This window comes from Sceloporus occidentalis, unplaced genomic scaffold, assembly GCF_023333645.1.
Source record: "Sceloporus occidentalis isolate IW3139 unplaced genomic scaffold, rSceOcc1.0.p SCAF_21, whole genome shotgun sequence".
Taxonomy (NCBI): domain Eukaryota; kingdom Metazoa; phylum Chordata; class Lepidosauria; order Squamata; family Phrynosomatidae; genus Sceloporus; species Sceloporus occidentalis.
Window position 1 is genome coordinate 9,557,982 of NW_028317001.1, and position 17,837 is coordinate 9,575,818.

The 17,837-nt window shown below is 45.2% G+C and overlaps 2 protein-coding genes across 2 annotated transcripts in view; one reads left to right on the plus strand and one right to left on the minus strand.

The window, feature by feature from the left end:
- LOC149301567 (uncharacterized) overlaps positions 1 to 17,837 on the plus strand; it is a 107,883-nt gene that overhangs the window by 41,992 nt on the left and 48,054 nt on the right. The gene's annotated exons all lie outside the window — the stretch shown is intronic.
- Positions 1,590 to 6,318, minus strand: LOC149301568 (uncharacterized). The gene is made up of 4 exons (XM_089484230.1): positions 6,258 to 6,318; positions 5,282 to 5,402; positions 1,949 to 2,968; positions 1,590 to 1,875 (listed from the first exon to the last, which is right to left on the minus strand). Exons 1-4 carry the CDS (start codon positions 6,279 to 6,281, stop codon positions 1,664 to 1,666), a joined length of 1,377 nt encoding a protein of 458 aa, XP_089340356.1. The 5' UTR covers positions 6,282 to 6,318; the 3' UTR covers positions 1,590 to 1,663.

Sequence of the window (17,837 nt, forward strand, 5' to 3'; positions counted from 1 at the left end):
GGTAGAGAGATCATGGCTAAAGAATGTGTTTGCTAGGATTGGAATGTGTGGGAATTATCCTTCTAACAGAGGCTTGAGTTTAAAAGACTGCTCTGTAAAAGGAGGAGGAACATAGAGAGTTATTGGTATTTTTATATTGTATTATGTTGTTATGGGTCTATTATATTTTCATATGGTATCATATTAGATTGGGATTGATGGGGTTTCAATATATATATATATATATATATATATATACACACACACACACACACACACATACATATACATATATATAGTTAAGCCATAATGTTAATGAAAATTGTTGTGTGGCTGAGTTCTGTGGTCCAAGGCCACAGGTGCAGTGATTGTGAGAAGGCACATGAGAGCTTAATTGTTTTTAGAAACGCTGCCACAATCCCAGATGGGAGGACACTGCGCAGGAAAGGGCTTTCCAATTAATTATCTTTATAGCCTAATGGGGTGGGGATAATTGATATGGTTATAAAAATATTATGTTTATACTTTCTTTCATTCCTGACATTAAAAAGTCACTTCTATTACATGTATCTTCTTCAATACAAGCTGTTCCTTTTTCAAAGTACTGTCTTGTGTTGCAAGAGGGGCTGCAATTAGGAGCCTGACAAATATTGATCTCCCCTTCCATTCACCCTGCTATCCCAAAAGGGCTGGAGAGCATACCAAACCAACCACAGAACCTTCCCCTGCTCTTGTGTAACTCCAGGTCAGTCCAAAATAAAACGCACATAGTCTATGATCTCCTACTGGATGAAGAGGCTGACCTGGGATGTTTCACGGAGACCTGGCTGGGTGATGATAGCTCAGTCAACTAGGATCAGGCCTTACCAGCCGGGTTCTCCGTCAGTGAGCTGGTAAGAGGACGTCGCTTTGGTCCATGAAGACAATCTTGCTTTGGCCAGGATACCTATCCATAAGATGGACCACATCTTGGAGCCCAAAATGCAGAGCTGGACTCAGGAGGGAAAGGCAGGAAAGGAAGGCTCTAGTTAGTCTCTGTGTGTATGTATTTTCCTCTGCTGTTCTTATGGCTGGGAATGGAGCTGAGGACTAAGGAGAAAGAAAGGGTCAATTTTGGGCAAATTCAGAACTTCTGTGCATCAAAGAGTCCAGTGTGTTGAAATAGCAAAGAACTTTATTGAGAATACATAGAAGGAATTCAGTGTTTGAGGCAGCACTGCCCACTCCAATCCAAACAATACATGAAAACCCCAAAACCTAAAACTCCTCCCTTTTCCAAACCTAGCCCCACCTCCAATTCTCACAGGTAACAAGGCCCCCTTTGCCATTCCCAGAAACTAACCCTTTCTGTCAATACCTGCCCCCAACTTTCTTCAGCCAACATCCCCCACATTGCAAAAGCTATAATTCCCATAACTATTCTAGACATCTATAACAAATCCCAGCCCCCGAACTACCGAACCTATACTACGACCCACAATCTCCAGCCAAATTTACAACCCAAAGTAATTATGTATACTATTAGCTATTAAAACCTTAAAATAACAAAATACAACTTTAAAACACAAACAGACATATCGACAGACAAAGCTTACAAACAAAACCACAAGGGCCTTTTCTTAGCACCACTGGATTGAAAACATATTTTTTTGTATTCATTATTGAGAAAAATAATGTTAATTCACTACTGGGATTTGTGTGGCTTCTCTCCTGTGTGGACTCTCTGATGTTTCAGTAGGTCTGACTTTGAAGAAGAACATTTCCCACAATGCTGGCATTTGTATGGCTTCTCTCCTGTGTGGATTCTCTTGTGTGTCACTAGGTTTGACCTCTGAGAATAATAGTTCCCACAATGCTGGCATTTGTATGGCTTCTCTCCTGTGTGGATTCTCTTGTGTATTATTGACAATGATAATGTTAGTTCACTATTGGGATTTGTGTGGCTTCTCTCCTGTATGGCCTCTCTGATGTGACACTAGGATTGACTTCAAATAAAAACCTTTCCCACAATGCTGGCATTTGTATGGCTTCTCTCTTGTGTGGACTCTCTGATGCCTCACTAGGTTTGACTTCTGAGAGAAACATTTCCCACAATGCTGGCATTTGTATGGCTTCTCTCCTGTGTGGACTCTTTGATGTAACACTAGGATTGACTTCCGAGAAAAACATTTCCCACAATGCTGGCATTTGTATGGCTTCTCTCCTGTGTGGACTCTTTGATGTAACACTAGGATTGACTTCAAATAAAAACATTTCCCACAATGCTGGCATTTGTATGGCTTCTCTCCTGTGTAGACTCTCTGATGCATCACTAGGTGTGACTTTGTAGAAAAACATTTCCCACAATGCTGGCATTTGTATGGCTTCTCTCCTGTGTGGACTCTCTGATGTGCCAATAGGTATGACTTTGAAGAAAAACATTTCCCACAACACTGGCATTTGAATGGCTTCTCTCCTGTGTGGACTCTCTGATGTCTCACTAGGTGTGACTTTGTAGAAAAACCTTTCCCACAATGCTGGCATACAGGCTTCTCTCCTGTGTGGACTCTCTGATGTGCCAATAGGTATGACTTTGAAGAAAAACATTTCCCACAACGCTGGCATTTGAATGGCTTCTCTCCTGTGTGGACTCTCTGATGTCTCACTAGGTCTGACTTTGAAGAAAAACCTTTCCCACAATGCTGACATTTGTTTGGGTTCTCTCCTGTGTGGGCTCTCTGATGTGCCAATAGGTATGACTTTGAAGAAAAAGATTTCCCACAACGCTGGCATTTGTATGGCTTCTCTCCTGTGTGGATTCTCTGATGTGTCACTAGAAATGACTTCAAATAAAAACATTTCCCACAATGCTGGCATTTGTATGGCTTCTCTCCCGTGTGGAGTCTCTGATGCATGACTAAGATTGACTTGTAAGCAAATTTCCCCCCACAATGCTGACATTTATGTGACTTCTTTCTTGTGTGGATTCTCTCATGACTGACAAGTGATTCTGTAAACAAGGAAAATGACAGACAAGACTAATCTCAGCATTAAGAGAGGAAGATGTTACCCCAAGATTTAGCCCCACGTTCACCCCTGCCTATTTCAAATTAGATTAATAAAGTTGGTGTGAGTGACCTGGACATGACCCTGTTCTGGATGCCCCCAAATCCATATAATGATTGTATCCTTACTCATCGGAGCTACCAAAGAAGAGACCGTACGGGGACTGCCTTGAGGGAATCAGTGGAAGCAGATAGTCAAAGGACTGTTGGAAAAAATATTCCATTAAAAACGTGCAAAAATACTTTGATTGACAGGTGGCATAATTTCCTGTGAGAGTGCCATAGAGTCCTGAGTCAGATGCTAACTGCAGGGGTCCCTCCATGGTGTTTGGCACTAGGAGATGACTCACAAACAATACAGTATACAGCTGATTGGTGTGGATTAGATTGGAGTTGTGTGTGCAAGAGATGGTGAAGTTGATGGAAGTCAGAGAGGAGAGCTTGCAAATATTTGTATTATTATTTGTATGAAACCAATTGTGTTTCTGATTTATTTTTAATTGAAAAGTGGTCAGTGAATTGCCAATATCTATATCTGGATATTTGTTTCCATACTCTGCTATGTTATTCTTGAGCTGCATCTAGGAGTGTCACCCTCAGATTACGCTGTATATTGGCTTGTGAACGCAATAGGAATTCAGAGCCAAGAAGGACCAAGAGCCAGTGTGCTAATCCTTTTTGTCTGAGATATTTCCACCAAGCACCCATTGAATTTAATTTGGATTCAAACCATTCTCTCCCCCAGGAATCTTTCTAAATTGATATAAACCTTTTTGAACACTCGGTTTCTGACCCCAAGAAACAATTACAGTATAAATATCTGCCCTGACTGGCCGTTCTTCGACGTCAGTCCAATTACAGACAGAGAGTCTGTCGGTTTACATGGCTAAGCACCTCAATGCACTCACCAACCCCACTTGCCATGGAACTTACTGACTTCTCTCACCATTCTGGACCCTGAACAATTCCAATCAAAATCCACCTAGGTCAAGTTTTACCATTAGCAAAGGTTCACACTGTTCACCACTCCCACCTTTGTTACTAGTCTTTGCGTGTGTGTGTGAACACCTATATCTTTATATGCGTGTATATGTGTATATATATTGCTTTTCCCCTAAATAAAACATAAAAACCTATTTCAAAAGCCTTTGGAGTTCTCTGTGCTTCCGGGCCTGGTATAGTTGAACTGAATCCCAAGGTTGCTTTTGCCCCAACCAAACTATATGTCTACTTTCAGCTGAGTACCCCATTCCCCTAAAAGCGTAGCACTTGGGAGTATCCTTCCCAGACTCCAGCATTTTGGGTAACAAAGGGCCTCTGGAATCAACCAAGGAACTAAGCAAGCTCAGGTAGGAAAAGAAACATTAGAAGACAAGCAGGTTTGTGTCCCCCTTTCCTCCCTTCATAGATTTTACTCATAATTGGTAAATGGAACCCCTAAAAATATCTACAAACAAGGATTTGATCCAATTCTCAGAAGTTCTCTCAAACCAGTTCTTAAAATCTGTCAAGTTCATGGCTGCCTCCCAATCCCCAAGGCCCCTCTCCTTTGTTGTCTCTCCAATAGTGCTTCACTAAACTACAAATTCAGATATTCTACAGGATGTTGCTATCACAATTAAACTGCGCTTGAAAGGGATCTAGGACTCCTAAAGGCCAATGTGATTCTAGGCTGCATTAATACGAGTATAGTTTCTAGATCAAGGGAAGTAATAGTGCCACTCTATTCTGCTTTGGTCAGGCCTCACTTGGAATAATCCTCACTTGGAATAATTCTGAGCTCCACAATTCAGTTAGAACATGCCCAGATGAGGGCAACCAAAATGGTGAAGGATCTGGAAACCATCAAGTCCTATGAGGAGCAGCTTAGAGAGCTGGGTATGTTTACCCTGGAGAAAAGAAATTTAAGAGTGGATATGATATCCATGTTTAAATATTGGAAAGGGTTGTATTGAAGACGGAGCAAGCTTGCTTTCTGCTGCTACAGAGAAAAGGAGACACCACAATGGATGCAAGCCACAGGGAAAGAGGTTCCACCTGAACATTAGCAGGAACTTTGGGACAGTAAGAGCTCTTCCACAGTGGAATATACTCCCTTAGAGTTTGGTGCAGTCCTCTTCTTTGGAGGCCTTTAAACAGAGGCTGGATGGTGCTTGGAATGTGTATTCCTGAATGGCAGAAGGGGGTTGAACTGTATGGCCCTTGTGGTCTATTCCAACTCTATGATTCTATAATGCTGGTGGATTCTGGTTCCTTACCCACTGAGGCCACATTCTCATAAGTCTCCATCATTATATAATTGTACATAAGCCGCTGCTTCTTCGTCAAGAGTTTCCATTCGTCCTCGGTAAAATATACAGCCACATCCGCAAAGGTCACCTGCAACAGAAAATAGCCCTCATCCAGAGAGTGACTAAGCAAAAGGGGAGGAAAACACATGGTGCATCCAAATATTATTTCATCACTTCACAATTCAGTACAGGAAATAAACTTTAAATTCTGTCAGCAAGAAAAACAAACTCCTGCCTTCGAGATCCAGTTTGTCTTGAATCCTTTCAATATAATATACAATATAATAAACAACATAATTTCGGCCATGGGTGGGATATAGACGATGGATTATGATACTCACTATCCCAACACATACAGTAAATTTGGCCACCAAAGAATTATAGTGCATTTAGACATTTCTTGCCACATTTTAGAACCAAATGTCATTATTAAAAAACATTTCTGGGGAGCACTGTGGGCTTGAGGGCCACTGGACCCACCCCATATTTAGATCCAGAGATGTTCTCCCATATTGCCCAATATTTGACAGATTGGAAAAGCAGGGCACATGTGGACAAGCAACACCAAAAGGTGGTCAAGATGGCCAAAGTTGATTATGAGAAAGATCACACAAGCTAGGAAGGGCACAGCCGTTTACTTTTGCCTCACTCTCCTGGGAAGGGCCATATCCTGTCTCCTTCTTTCATCTCCTCTCCCCACTTTTGAGTTGATGGGGTGCAAACTGAATGACACTCAGGAATTGAAGTGAGCTGAGAAGGGGGAACGTGGGAAGAGGAGAGAGCAACCGGGACATTTTTAAAAGCCCCTGAAAAAGTGACAGTCCTGATAGAGGATTAACCAGGACTTTCTCTGCTAAATAGGGAGAGTATGTTCTCCGCTTGCTTTCATGAACTGGCCCAGCAGTGACACAGATGAAACTAATAGTCAAGAACCTCGACTCACCAAGGAGTTCTTGTAGGTTTGCATCCTCTTTGTCTTGGAGCCCAACTCCCTCCGTTTGGCCTCTGTGTCGGCCATCAGGTGGGCAGGGGTCCTGGTGGTCTTGCACTTGGGTCACTTCCAGCAAAAGGTGCCCAAAACTGTGTCCAAGGGGGCCGAGATGAAGTTCCTGAGAGAAGAGACCAGAGATTCAAAAAAGGACGCAAATTGGATCTCCTATAAAGAATCAATGCAAATAAATAGAACTGGTTATAGAATAAAGACATGAGAAGATCCTAATGATCAGGGTTATGATCTTTCATGGTTCTTTGACAGACAATTAAGAAAGCTCTTTCTAATGGATAAAAACAATATGGTATTGGCAAATCAGACCCTGATATAGAACAGGAAATAATGTGGAATAAAGATAACAGCATCCTGCTGGTGACAGACGCAAGTGACATATGCCTCCTTTGGGCCAATGCAGAGGTGGGTATCCCCTTCCTCTCTCTGCTCCAAACAAAGCCTCCTGGACCTAGCATAGATTCACTGCAGATCCCCTACACAACAGATACTCCATGCCTTCTTAGAGTGGTGGGTGATTAGGGGATGGGGAATTGGAGAGGGCCCTGGTTATGTCCCTGTAGATAGATGTGAAATGAGTGCTCCATAAATACATAAATAAATAAATCATCTGCTGAAACCTCCAGAGTTCCCCAGTGCTTTCCCCCATCATCTGCCCCTTTCCCAAGAAGGCTGCATCCACACTGCAGAAATAAGATACTTTGACACGACTTTAACTGCTCAGTGCTATGGAATCCTGGGCTTTTACCTTTGGGACACTTAGCCTTCTCTGCCAGAGAGCTCTGGTGCCACAACAGACTACAAATCCCAGGATTCCACAGGATGGAGCCAGGAGAGTTAAAGTGGTTTCGAACTGGATTATTTCTGCAGTGCAGATACAGCCTGAGTCGGTTGTAAAAGGGCAGAAGCACCAAAGTCTTGTTTTTACCCTCCTAATAATGGATTTCCTTTAAAAGAAAGAAGTAGTTTGCTTTTATGTCTAATGCTGATTTTTGTTGTTCTTGTTTGTTTCTATGTTTATTTGGTAATAATATGAGATGGTCTGCTCTGCCTCCTTCCTTCTTCCCTGAAAATCTATTAATAAGGAAACTGGGGAGACTTTTAAAACCTTCCAAAGGAGCTACTTTTGGCCTTGTTTGGGGGACTATCCTCCTCTTAGAAGCCAAAGCCCCATGTTTGTGAAGAATAATAATAACACTTATATTAAAACTATCCTCCCCATTTCTGATCCCTTTTAAAACCCATGTTCCCCAGAAGGAGCAGAGCTGTGTAAGAAAAAAACCCTCTCAGAAAAGAGACACAAAAGACCCACAAAGAGACACACTTCCTTCCTTTTCGCCCAAGGAGCCTGGCCTCCTTCTGACTCTGGAGCCTCAGGAGAGAGAGAGAGGCCTCTGTTCAACTGAGGCCTCAGAGAAGGTTCTGGAACTTTATTCCCCACAGTCACAAGCAGCACAAAATGGCTGCCAGAACACAAAATAGCATTGGCAGTTGCTTGGCAGTTGGAGGCCTCAGCACAGCAGTAAAGCCTACCTCTTCCAGGCCTTGTCCCTCTCCTCTCCTCTCCTCTCCTCTCCTCTCCTCTCCTTGTCTCTATCTCTCTGTCCCCTACTCACTCTCTGCTCCTCACTCTCTCTTCCGCGCACAGAGCTAAATAGAGAGGCAGAAGCTCCTCCCCTTCTTCAGTCTGACCAATGGGGGCAGAGGAGCTGGAAGACCCCACCCCCTGCCCCACCCTCACAGGCTCCTCCTGCAGTTAATATGGAACAAGGCAGGAGGGACTGAGGGGCTCTGGAGCCCCAGCCACACGGACACTGGCCAAAGGCACACATTCCCAGAGCCTAAGACCCATGAGATGGCAGCCCTATGCAGGGCTAGACCCTCCTCTCTCTGGCCCTGTGGATGCTGGGAGATCCAGTCCAGGGAATGCACCGTAAATCCCATTGGCAAGAGGAAAGGCTACTACTACTCTCTGATGTCTCACTAGGTGTCAGAACCTGTTATTGAGATCAGTAATAAGGTTATATCTTTTCAGTTCATGTACATTCACTTGATTTTAAAACCTCCCAAAGGAGCTACTTTTGGTGTACTTTGGGGGACAATCGTCGTCTCAGTGGCCCTCCTATTAGAGACCCCTCCTCTTGTGACCCAAATCCTTATGAGGCCAAAAAACCCTTTCTTAGGAAGCAAACACCGAATATCTCAGGAAGGCTCTATATCTGTGAGGTTTGGAATCCTCTGATCAATGGCCCACAAACAAACCTATACCAAAAGTAGGAAGTCTATTGTAAGAGCATTGCAGTAGTGATCTGTAACCCTTTTTTGCAGAGTCTGAGGCTTCAGAGGAAAATGTACATTTTTAAAATTATTATTATTATTATTAACGTTTATTTATAAAGCACTGTAAATTTACACAGCCTTGTACATACAAAATTGCCCCCTCCTTTCTCCCCCCTGCTAGTTCCCCACCCCAGACACACTTAGCCAGGTCCCCATCACAACCCAGCCTCACTCAAGACATTTGCAACATTGCCAGCTAGTTGTCTAAAACAACACTCCAAAGCAGTTAACAGGGCCCCACTTAGAAACTAACACCACTTTAATATTCTTCCCATATACTCTTCACCCCCCCCCCAACATCTTAGCTAACAGAACAATATAGATCAGATATCTCAAAACATACATGAAGTGATTATATAGGAACTGAATATATACAGCATTATAACTGATCTCAATAACAGGTTCTGACAATATCTCCCAAGGCCCCCTCCCTCCAGGACCCCCTTCCACTCTTCCCTCAGTCTCTCTCTCTCCTCTGAAGGCCTCCAACTGCCAACTGCCAAGCTCTCAGGCAGAGGCAGCCATTTTTTGTTCTGGGGGCCATTTTGTGCTGCTTGTGACTGTGGGGAATATTGTTCCAGAACCTTCTCTGAGGCCCCAGTTTAACAGAGGTATCGCTTTCTCTCCTGAGGCTCCAGAAAGAGAAGGAGGCCTGGCTCCTTGGGCCAAAAGGAAGGAAGTGTGTCTCTTTGTGTGTCTAGTCCTCTCCTTTCTTGGGAGACTCTGTGGGGCCATGAGATTTTTTTTTTGGGGGGGGGGGACCCCAGAGAATCAAAGGGACGCTGGGACCATGGAACCTCAGAGTATGATCAAGATTACAAGGTTATTTCTGAGGAAGGAGAGGCAAACTAGGAGAGGCTGCAGCTGTTTGCTTTTGCCTGAGCCTCTGGGAAGGGCCCCTCTTCTCCTTTCTCCTTCGCTGTCTTCATGGAGGGCAGACTCCTTTTGCCCTTTGGACTCAGTTTGCAGCAATGGCAGTGAGCTCAAGAGAAGGGGAGAAATGGCAGGAGGAGGAGGAAACTGTAGCATTTGAAGAGCATCTGAAAAGGTGGGAGGGCAGAGGATGAACCAGGGGAGGGTCCCTGCCAAACTGGGAGAGTTGGGGGGCATTCAGAAGGAGCTGGGCCTGGAAATGGAGGAGGAGAAGGGGGCTTGCAAAATGATTTCCATGGATGAGAAAGCTGGGCCTAGTCCATGAAATGAAATGGCCCAGTGAAATGGTGTCCATAATATAGGAGCCAGTGTGTGGTTTGAGCATAGCTGAACTATGACTCTGCAGATCAGATTGGGAATCCCATGGAAGCCCATTGGAGGACACTCTCTCAGCCTCAGGGAAAGGCAATGGGAAAGCTATTCTGAAGACATTTGCCAAGGAAACTCTGTGATAGGTCTGCCTTAGGGTCACCATAAATTCAAAATGACTTGTAGACACGCAATAACAACAACAACAACAAAAGCAACGTCTGTTATATAAAATGGCAAAAACAAGAGTTGCTCTTGGAATTTACATTGTTTTTCTATGTTTTCAAGCTTTGGATGGTTCAATCCATGGGTAAAGAAATCTGTAGATAGAGAGGTCCATCATCATCATCATGAAAAAATAGAGGGTCTTCTTTATCAGATTTTTATCAGGAGGGCGACTAAAATGGTGAAGGGTCTGGAAACCATGAAACCCTATGAGGAAGGCCTTAGGGAGCTTGGGATGTTTAGCCTGGGGAAGAGAAAGTTAAGAGGTGATATGATAGCCCTGTTTAAATACTTGAAGGGATGTCATATTGAGGAGGGAGCAAGCTTGTTTTCTGCTGCTCCAGAGACTAGGACCCAGAGCAATGGATGAATGCAAAGGAAAAGAGATTCCAGTTCAACATTAGGAAGGACTTCGTGACAGTAAGGGCTGTTCGACAGTGGAGCAAACTCCCTCAGAGATTTTGGTGGAGTCTTCCTCCTTGGAGGTCTTTAAACAGAGGTTGGATGGCCATCTGTCAGGGATGCTTTGATTGAAAGTTCCTGCATGGCAGAATGGCGTTGGACTGGATGGCCCTTGCGGTCTCTTCCAATTCTATGATTCTATGATCAAAAGTGTTAAAAATCAAACAGGAGAAAGGCACCACTGTTTTGTGCATTTTGGATGTTATTGTTTACAGTGTGGCCAAAACACCTTCTCCTGGATATGCTTTCTAGATTCCAGGATACTACATTTTTTTTAACTTTGGTGCTAAAAGAAAAAAAAACACATAGGACCAACAACAATAACACAGATACAATGAAGAGACTTGACAAATACAAATATTTACAAGCAACAAAACTTGTGAAACATACTAAGGCGGGGTACAGGTCGCCTGAAAGAGGTGCGTCCCCGGCGTCACTCTTTCCTCTGCAGAAGTGCCGCAACAACCAAATTGAGCAGCGCTGTTGCAGAGCAAAAAAGGAGCGCACGGAAGTGTCTCCTTTTTGCGGTGCACTTCTGTCACCCCAAAGAGCCAGCGATGGCAGTTGCGCCGCCCCGTTTGGAGGTGGCACATCTGCAACATCACCGTTATGCGCCGTGTCTGGTGGGTGCGCTGCAGCTGCGGCACCCTCATCACTTGCAAGGGTTGCCATCTGTGTGGGCACTCCGCCTACCAGGCAACCCTCACACGTGACAAAGGTGCCTCAAAGGCTTCTAAAGGCTTCTAAAAACAGATCAAAGCAGCTAACAGTAAAAGCACTGGTAAAACACAATAACAACTTGTCATTGTTGTGTCCCAAACCCTCCCAATTCCTCCCATCCACAATAAAATACAATTAAATTCTTAAACAATTCTTAAAACAATTATTAAAAATAGGGCAGAAGCAGTTAGAGCAGTTGCTGAACAATTCAATTAATAAGAGATTGCTGGAATGCTAATCTGGAAAGAGATATGTCTTGATGAGCTTTTTTAAAGCCTTAAAGACTGGTGACATATCGGATCTCTTCTGGAGGCTGTTCCATAACTTGGGAGAAGGTCCTTTGTGTAACTGCAGAGAGCCTTGTTATTGCTGGCTGCAGTAAGTTTTTACTAGAGGACCTCAAAGTGTAGGGCAGATTGTATGGGAGAAGGTGATCCCGTAAGTAAGCTGGACCCAAGCCATGGAGGGCTTTAAAGGTTATAACCAAGACCTTGTACTGTCCCAGGAAATTAATGAGCAGCCATTATAGGTCTGATATGGACACCTCTAGATATTCCAGTGACCACTCTGGCTGCCATATTTTGGATTTGTTGAAGTTTCCGTACTAAGTGCAAGGGTAGCCCTATGTAGAGCTCATTGTGGAAGTCAAAGCATGAGGTTATCAGCGCATGCATCATAGTTTTCATGTCCTCAGGTTCCAGGAAGAGACGCAGTTGGCGTATCAACCAAAGCTGATAACAGGCACTCCTTGTTTTTGCGTCTATCTGAGCTGACATCTAGAGCGACAGATTCAAGAGCACCCACAAACTGCAAACATAGTCCTTTAGGGGAAGTGCGACCGCTTCCAGGACCGGTTGACAAACCTCCGTAACTGGATTAGGACCTCCAACAATCAGCACCTCCGTTTTATCTGAATTCAGTTTCAGTCTGTTTTTCCTCATCCAGCCCATTACTGCCCCAAGACATTCATTCAGAGGGGAGATGCCTTCCTTAGTTGACGCTGAGATATCTCTGGGTGTCATGAGGATACTGATAGCACCCACCCCATGCCTCTGGATGATCTCTCGCAGCGGTTTCATGTAGATGTTAAACAGCATTAAAAGAAAGCATCCTTAAAGTTGAGCATAGATGGTACCTGACACCATGACAACTTGCAGGCCTTACTAAGAGCCCCATCTCATGCTGTTGGAGGGGATGTAATACTAGAGGTACCTTCCTGCACATTTGGTACGACTGTTCAAGTATATTTGCATTTTGGCATTCAGTAGTTAACTTAGTTTCAGAAATCAATGATCAAAAGATTGTCCCTTCTCCAGAACTTTTATTGCTTTCAGTGTTTATTAGTGAAAACAAGACATTACACAATAAAGATATTGTTGCATTTTTGTTGGCATTGGCCAGGATTGAAATTGCCAGGGCTGGGAAAACTGGAAAGGTCAATATGACTGATTGGTGGTCTTGATTTTGGGATTTTTGGTTTATGGAAAAACTCACTGATCAATCCAGAAGGTTGCGGGGGGGAATCTTCCTCTGCCTTTTGAAGAACGATGGTCCCCACTTATATCTGATCTCAACCACATTGGAGCAGAAGTGGGCCTTCCTTTGTAATAGGATTCCCTTTGGATGACTGAATTGGTGCAAAGAAGGTATCTCTGTCTTCTGAGTCCATCCCTGTTTTTATGTAATGTTGCCCTTTTACATCCCATGTGACCTTGAATTTTTGAGGTTGGTTTTTAAGGTTTAAGAAAAAACAGCATTAGTGACAGGACGACGCCCCGAGGAACGCCAGATTTAAGATCCCTTTTAGAGGAGCAACTGTCCTCAAGTATCTCCATCTGGAATCTGCCTGAGAGATAGGACCAGAACCACCGCAACGTATTGCCCCCGATCCCCAATTCCCAGAATCTCAAATCATTGCCCAAGTTGTCAGGGAAGGCATTATGAGGTAGGAAGGAAATTTGCATGTGGATGGTGATTGGCTGAGGGACAAAGAGGAAGGAGGAGCCTTTGTGGGGCTCTGGAAGTCTATTCAGATTGACTGTAGACTACTGAGGTAGGAAGGAAATTTGCATATGTGCGGTGATTGGCTGAGGCTTCTGGGAGATGAAGTCCAAAACACCTGGAGGGCTGGAGTTTGAGGACCCCTGATTTAAAGCATCACAGTGAGCTGTGATAGCTCTTACAATGGGTCCTGAAGGGTGGGTACATCAGTCTGGTCCAAGATACCCCCACCTCGCTTCAATAGTCCCATTATGCTTCTCTTCCCTTGGCACTTTCACTCCTTCCTTCCTTCCTTCCTTCCTTCCTTCCTTCCTTCCTTCCTTTCACCTCCAGCCAGCCAGGCAGAGAGCTGAGCCAAGCCAGAAGCAACCCTTTCTCTCCCCCAATTTCTCCAGGTGCCAAGGAAGGCAGCAGAGGCAAGGCAGCAGTGAGAGGGGAATGGCCAGGACTGTAGATTCCCCCGAGGCCAGAGGACGCCAGCCAGGAGACAGCCTTCTCCCTTAACATCCCTGGCTCCCAGTGGCAGGGATGCAGTGGTGAATGGTGGGTGAGGCTGTGGGTGCCACTTTAAAGGGTCCCTTCAGTCTGCCCTGGGAACAACCCTCACCCGTCCAAGGACAGACGATGCCAACTGGCTGGTACCTTTTTCCTTGTGTACTTTTATTTCATATGTTCTTGAACAGATCTGTGGTGGGACACTTGGAGGGAGATGGGCATGGGCAAGGAGAATATGATTCAGATGGCGAATTGACTGTGGATCGGCTATACAAGATGTGCATGGTGTGCTAACAGGGTGAAATGTCGTTACAGTGGAAGGAGAGATTGATGTTTGATATCTATCTCCCCTTCCATTCACCCTGCTATCCCAAAAGAGCTGGAGAGCATACCAAACCAGCCACAGAATCTTTCCCTGCTCTTGTGTAATGCCAGGTCAGTCAAAAATACAACGCAGATAGTCCAGGATCTCCTACTGGACGAAGAGGCTGACCTGGCTTGTTTCACAGAGACCTGGCTGGGTGATGATAGCTCAGCCACCTGGGCTCAGGCCCTACCAGCCGGGTTCTCCATCAGAGAGCAGGTAAGGGGACATCGCTTTGGTCCATAAAGACAATCTTGCTTTGGCCAGGATACCTATCCGTAAGATAAACCAATCAAATGTATTTGCCTCAGCTTAAACACTAGGGAAAGTCTGGGGATTATGTCTGTTTAATGTCCACCCCGTTCCTTAACAGACTCCCTAGCGGAGCTGACACAACTGGTCTCAGAACTGCTGCTGGAGTCGCCTAGGCTTTTAGTCCTGGGCGACCTCAACATCCCCCTCGAGGCTGGTTTAATGAACGTATCTGGTGTAGCTCGGGAGTCCATGGTCAGCATGACAAACATGGGCCTTTCCCAGATAGTCTCTGAGCCCACGCACTGTGCAGGTCATACTCTCGATGTGGTCTTCTGTGCGGAACAGGCACATCCGTGGGCGGAGGTAGTCAATATCTCCGCATTGTCATGGACCATGGATCATTTCCTGGTCAAGGTTGGGCTGAAGGCCACTATTTCCACCGTTGGAGTTGGAGAACCTATTAAAATGGTCCACCCTCAAAGGTTGATGGAACCCACTAGGTTCCCAGAGGCCTTAGAGGGTTTGATGGGTGGTGATGCTGGCGATTCTGTTGAAGCTGTGGTCAATACTTGGAACAACGGTCTTATTAGAGCTATAGACACTATTGTTCCCAAGCGCCCTTTCCAAACCGCTTCAAATCGCAATTCGTGGTATACTCAAGAACTCAGAATAATGAAGGGGCTGGACAAAGGTCAGAGAGCGGCTGGCAGAAATATCGACTCATACCTGATAAGGGTTTTTCTTAAATCCTATGGAGTGGCAATAGATGCAGCTAAGAAGTCCTTCTACTCTGCATCTATTGTGTCTGCAAAGTCTAATCCAGCAGAGCTATTCAGGGTGGTAAGGGACGTGACTCAAATGCCCCCCATCCTGAACTCTTTATTAGAACCTAAAAAGCCTGCTCTGATGCTTTTAATAACTACTTCGCAGACAAAATCTCTCAGATAAGAGCTGACTTGGATGCCGGCCTTACGACAGAGGTGACAGGAGAGGTATCCAAAGCCTCCGCCTATACTGTTCTTCTGGATCAATTTAAGTTAGTTAGTACAGAGGATGTGGACAAGCCCCTTGGGAGTATGAAAAAGAGGACTTGTTCTCTCGATCCTTGCCCATCTTGGCTGGCCGTTGAGGGGGGAGATACCATCAAGATGCTGCTAAAAACATTACTAATGCATCTTTCAGGGAAGATTGTCTTCCATCGTGCCTCAAAGAGGCAGTGGTTAAACCACTTCTAAAAAAGCCTTCCCTTGAGTCCTTGGACAGAAACAATTGCAGGCCAGTTTCGCTCTTACCATTCTTAAGGAAGCTAACTGAGAGGGCAGTCGCTATTCAAGTCCAAGCAGTTTTGAAAGAAACGGATTTTCTAGATCCATTTCAACCCCAGTTTTAGGATGAGTTACGGAGTTGAGAAGGCCATGGTCGCCTTAGTTGATGATCTCCATCTGAGCATCAACAGCTCTTTGAAAAGGGGAAGTGTGATCCTGCAGGTGCTCTTGGACCTCTCAGTGGCCTTCGACACCATTGACCACGGTATCTTTCTGGAACGCATGGGAGAGTTGGGTTTTGGGGTTTCCAAGCAGTCTTGGAAGAAACGGATTTTCTAGATCCATTTCAAACCGGACTTAAGGCAGGTTACGGAGTTGAGACGACCAGTGGTTCAGGTCCTAAATCTCTGGCAGATTCCAGATGCTGTCGCTTGGTGACAGTTGTTCGTCCAAGAGGGAGTCAAGTCAAGCGTCCCTCAAGGCGCAATTCTGTTCCCAGTGCTATTCAACATTTACATGAAGCTCATTCGGAGATATGGGGCGGGGAGCAGGGAGACCTTGAAACAGTAGTACATACGCTGGTCACCCTTCAGCTCGACTTCTGTAATGCACTCTACATGGGACTACCCTTGTGCCAAGTTCAGAGACTTCAATTGGTACAGAATATAGCAGCCAGGCTGGTTATGGGCTCTTCTAGAACTGCCCACATTACACGGGTTCTTAAATCCCTCCACTGGCTGCCCATTAGTTTCCGGACAAGATACAAGGTGTTGGTTCACTCTGGAACGACCTCCGGATGAGATCCGTCCTATTAACACCTTGGAAGCCTTTAGAAAGGCTATTAAGATGGATCTCTTTCCAGACTAGATGAGATCTATTGACTGGCCTCTCCTTCCCCCTGACCCTTACCCTTGCCATCGTTAGTGTGATGGAAATTGCTATTGATGTATATCGTTCCTGCCCTCCCACCTCTCCTTCAGAAAATGACCCGTTTCTTGCCCGAATAAAACTTTTTTACTGTATTGTGTTATGAAAGTTTTAAATTTTCTTGATGTTTAATAGGATTTTTAAGGGTTGATTAATGTTTTTATAATTGGGAGAAGTCTTGGGGGTTTGGAATTTTAATTGTATTTCTTAAATTGTATGTTATTTTATTACTGTAATCCTCTTTGATTCCATTGAAAAAAGGTGGAATATAAATAATAATGATGATAATAATAATAATAATAATAATAATAATAATTTCATCTCTTCAAGGGGGTCAAAAGCCCTTTCAGTATGCTCCCAGAACTGGGGATGAATGTTTCTGGGGCTGTGGGTCTCTCTGTTGGTCCTCCTCTGCAGGGTTGTTGTGAAGTATGTGAGGGAAGATGCCCAATCTGGATCCTGTGGGTCTCTAAGCCTAGTTCCCAGGTTGACAGGGGATTGCCAGAGTTTTGAGGTCCCTCCGTCTCCCTCCTCTTGGCTTTGGCCAAGAGGATTTTGGATCTTCTCTCCCCCCCAGAACCCCCTCCCCAGGACTCCAGAGAAAACACCCCCCCCAAGAAAAATGCTATTGAATCTTATGCTGTGTAATGCTCTTTATTTGGCACAAAACTCTTCCCGAAATGAGGCATCAGAAGAGAGGGGTTCTCCTCGGCCCCACTTTCCACGAGGGAGGGGGCTCCTCAAAGACCTTTTTCCCTTTGGATACCCCTCCCCTCCATGGCCATGCCTCTCTCCAAGGGTCCCACCGGCCTTCATTTATCATAACAACTCCCCAAGTACCCGGGACCCAAGGAATCCCCCAAGGAGGGGGCAGGGAAGGAAAGAGGGAGAGGAGGCTTTGCAGGACCCCTGCCTTTCTTTGGGGGGAGAAGAGGGGCCTCTCCCCTCCAGCCATTCCTCTGAATGAAAAGGGCTCTCCCCACTTCCCTCCCTCCCTAAGAACAGACTGTGAGGGCAGCAATGGCTTCTGGGGCTGAGACTGTGCAGGCGCATATAGTCCCAAAGGCCCCTCCTCTGCATGCACAGGGATTGCCAGGGCCTAGATGCTGCTGCTTATTCCGCTGGCGGCGTTTGTGGGAAAGGAAGGTATGCGCCTGGGTTCAGTGGCCTCCCCTTCCTTCGCTCCTTTATTCCTTTGAGGAGACCGCAATGGAGGCCAAGGTG

Coding starts and splice junctions, on each gene's coding strand:
- LOC149301568 (XM_089484230.1), bottom strand. CDS start 6,281: ATGCAAACCTACAAGAACTCCTTG. Junction 5,403..6,257: donor AAACCTACAAGAACTCCTTG/GTGAGTCGAGGT, acceptor TTTCTGTTGCAG/GTGACCTTTGCGGATGTGGC. Junction 1,876..1,948: donor GAAGTCAATCCTAGTGTCAC/ATCAGAGAGGCC, acceptor TGTCAATAATAC/ACAAGAGAATCCACACAGGA.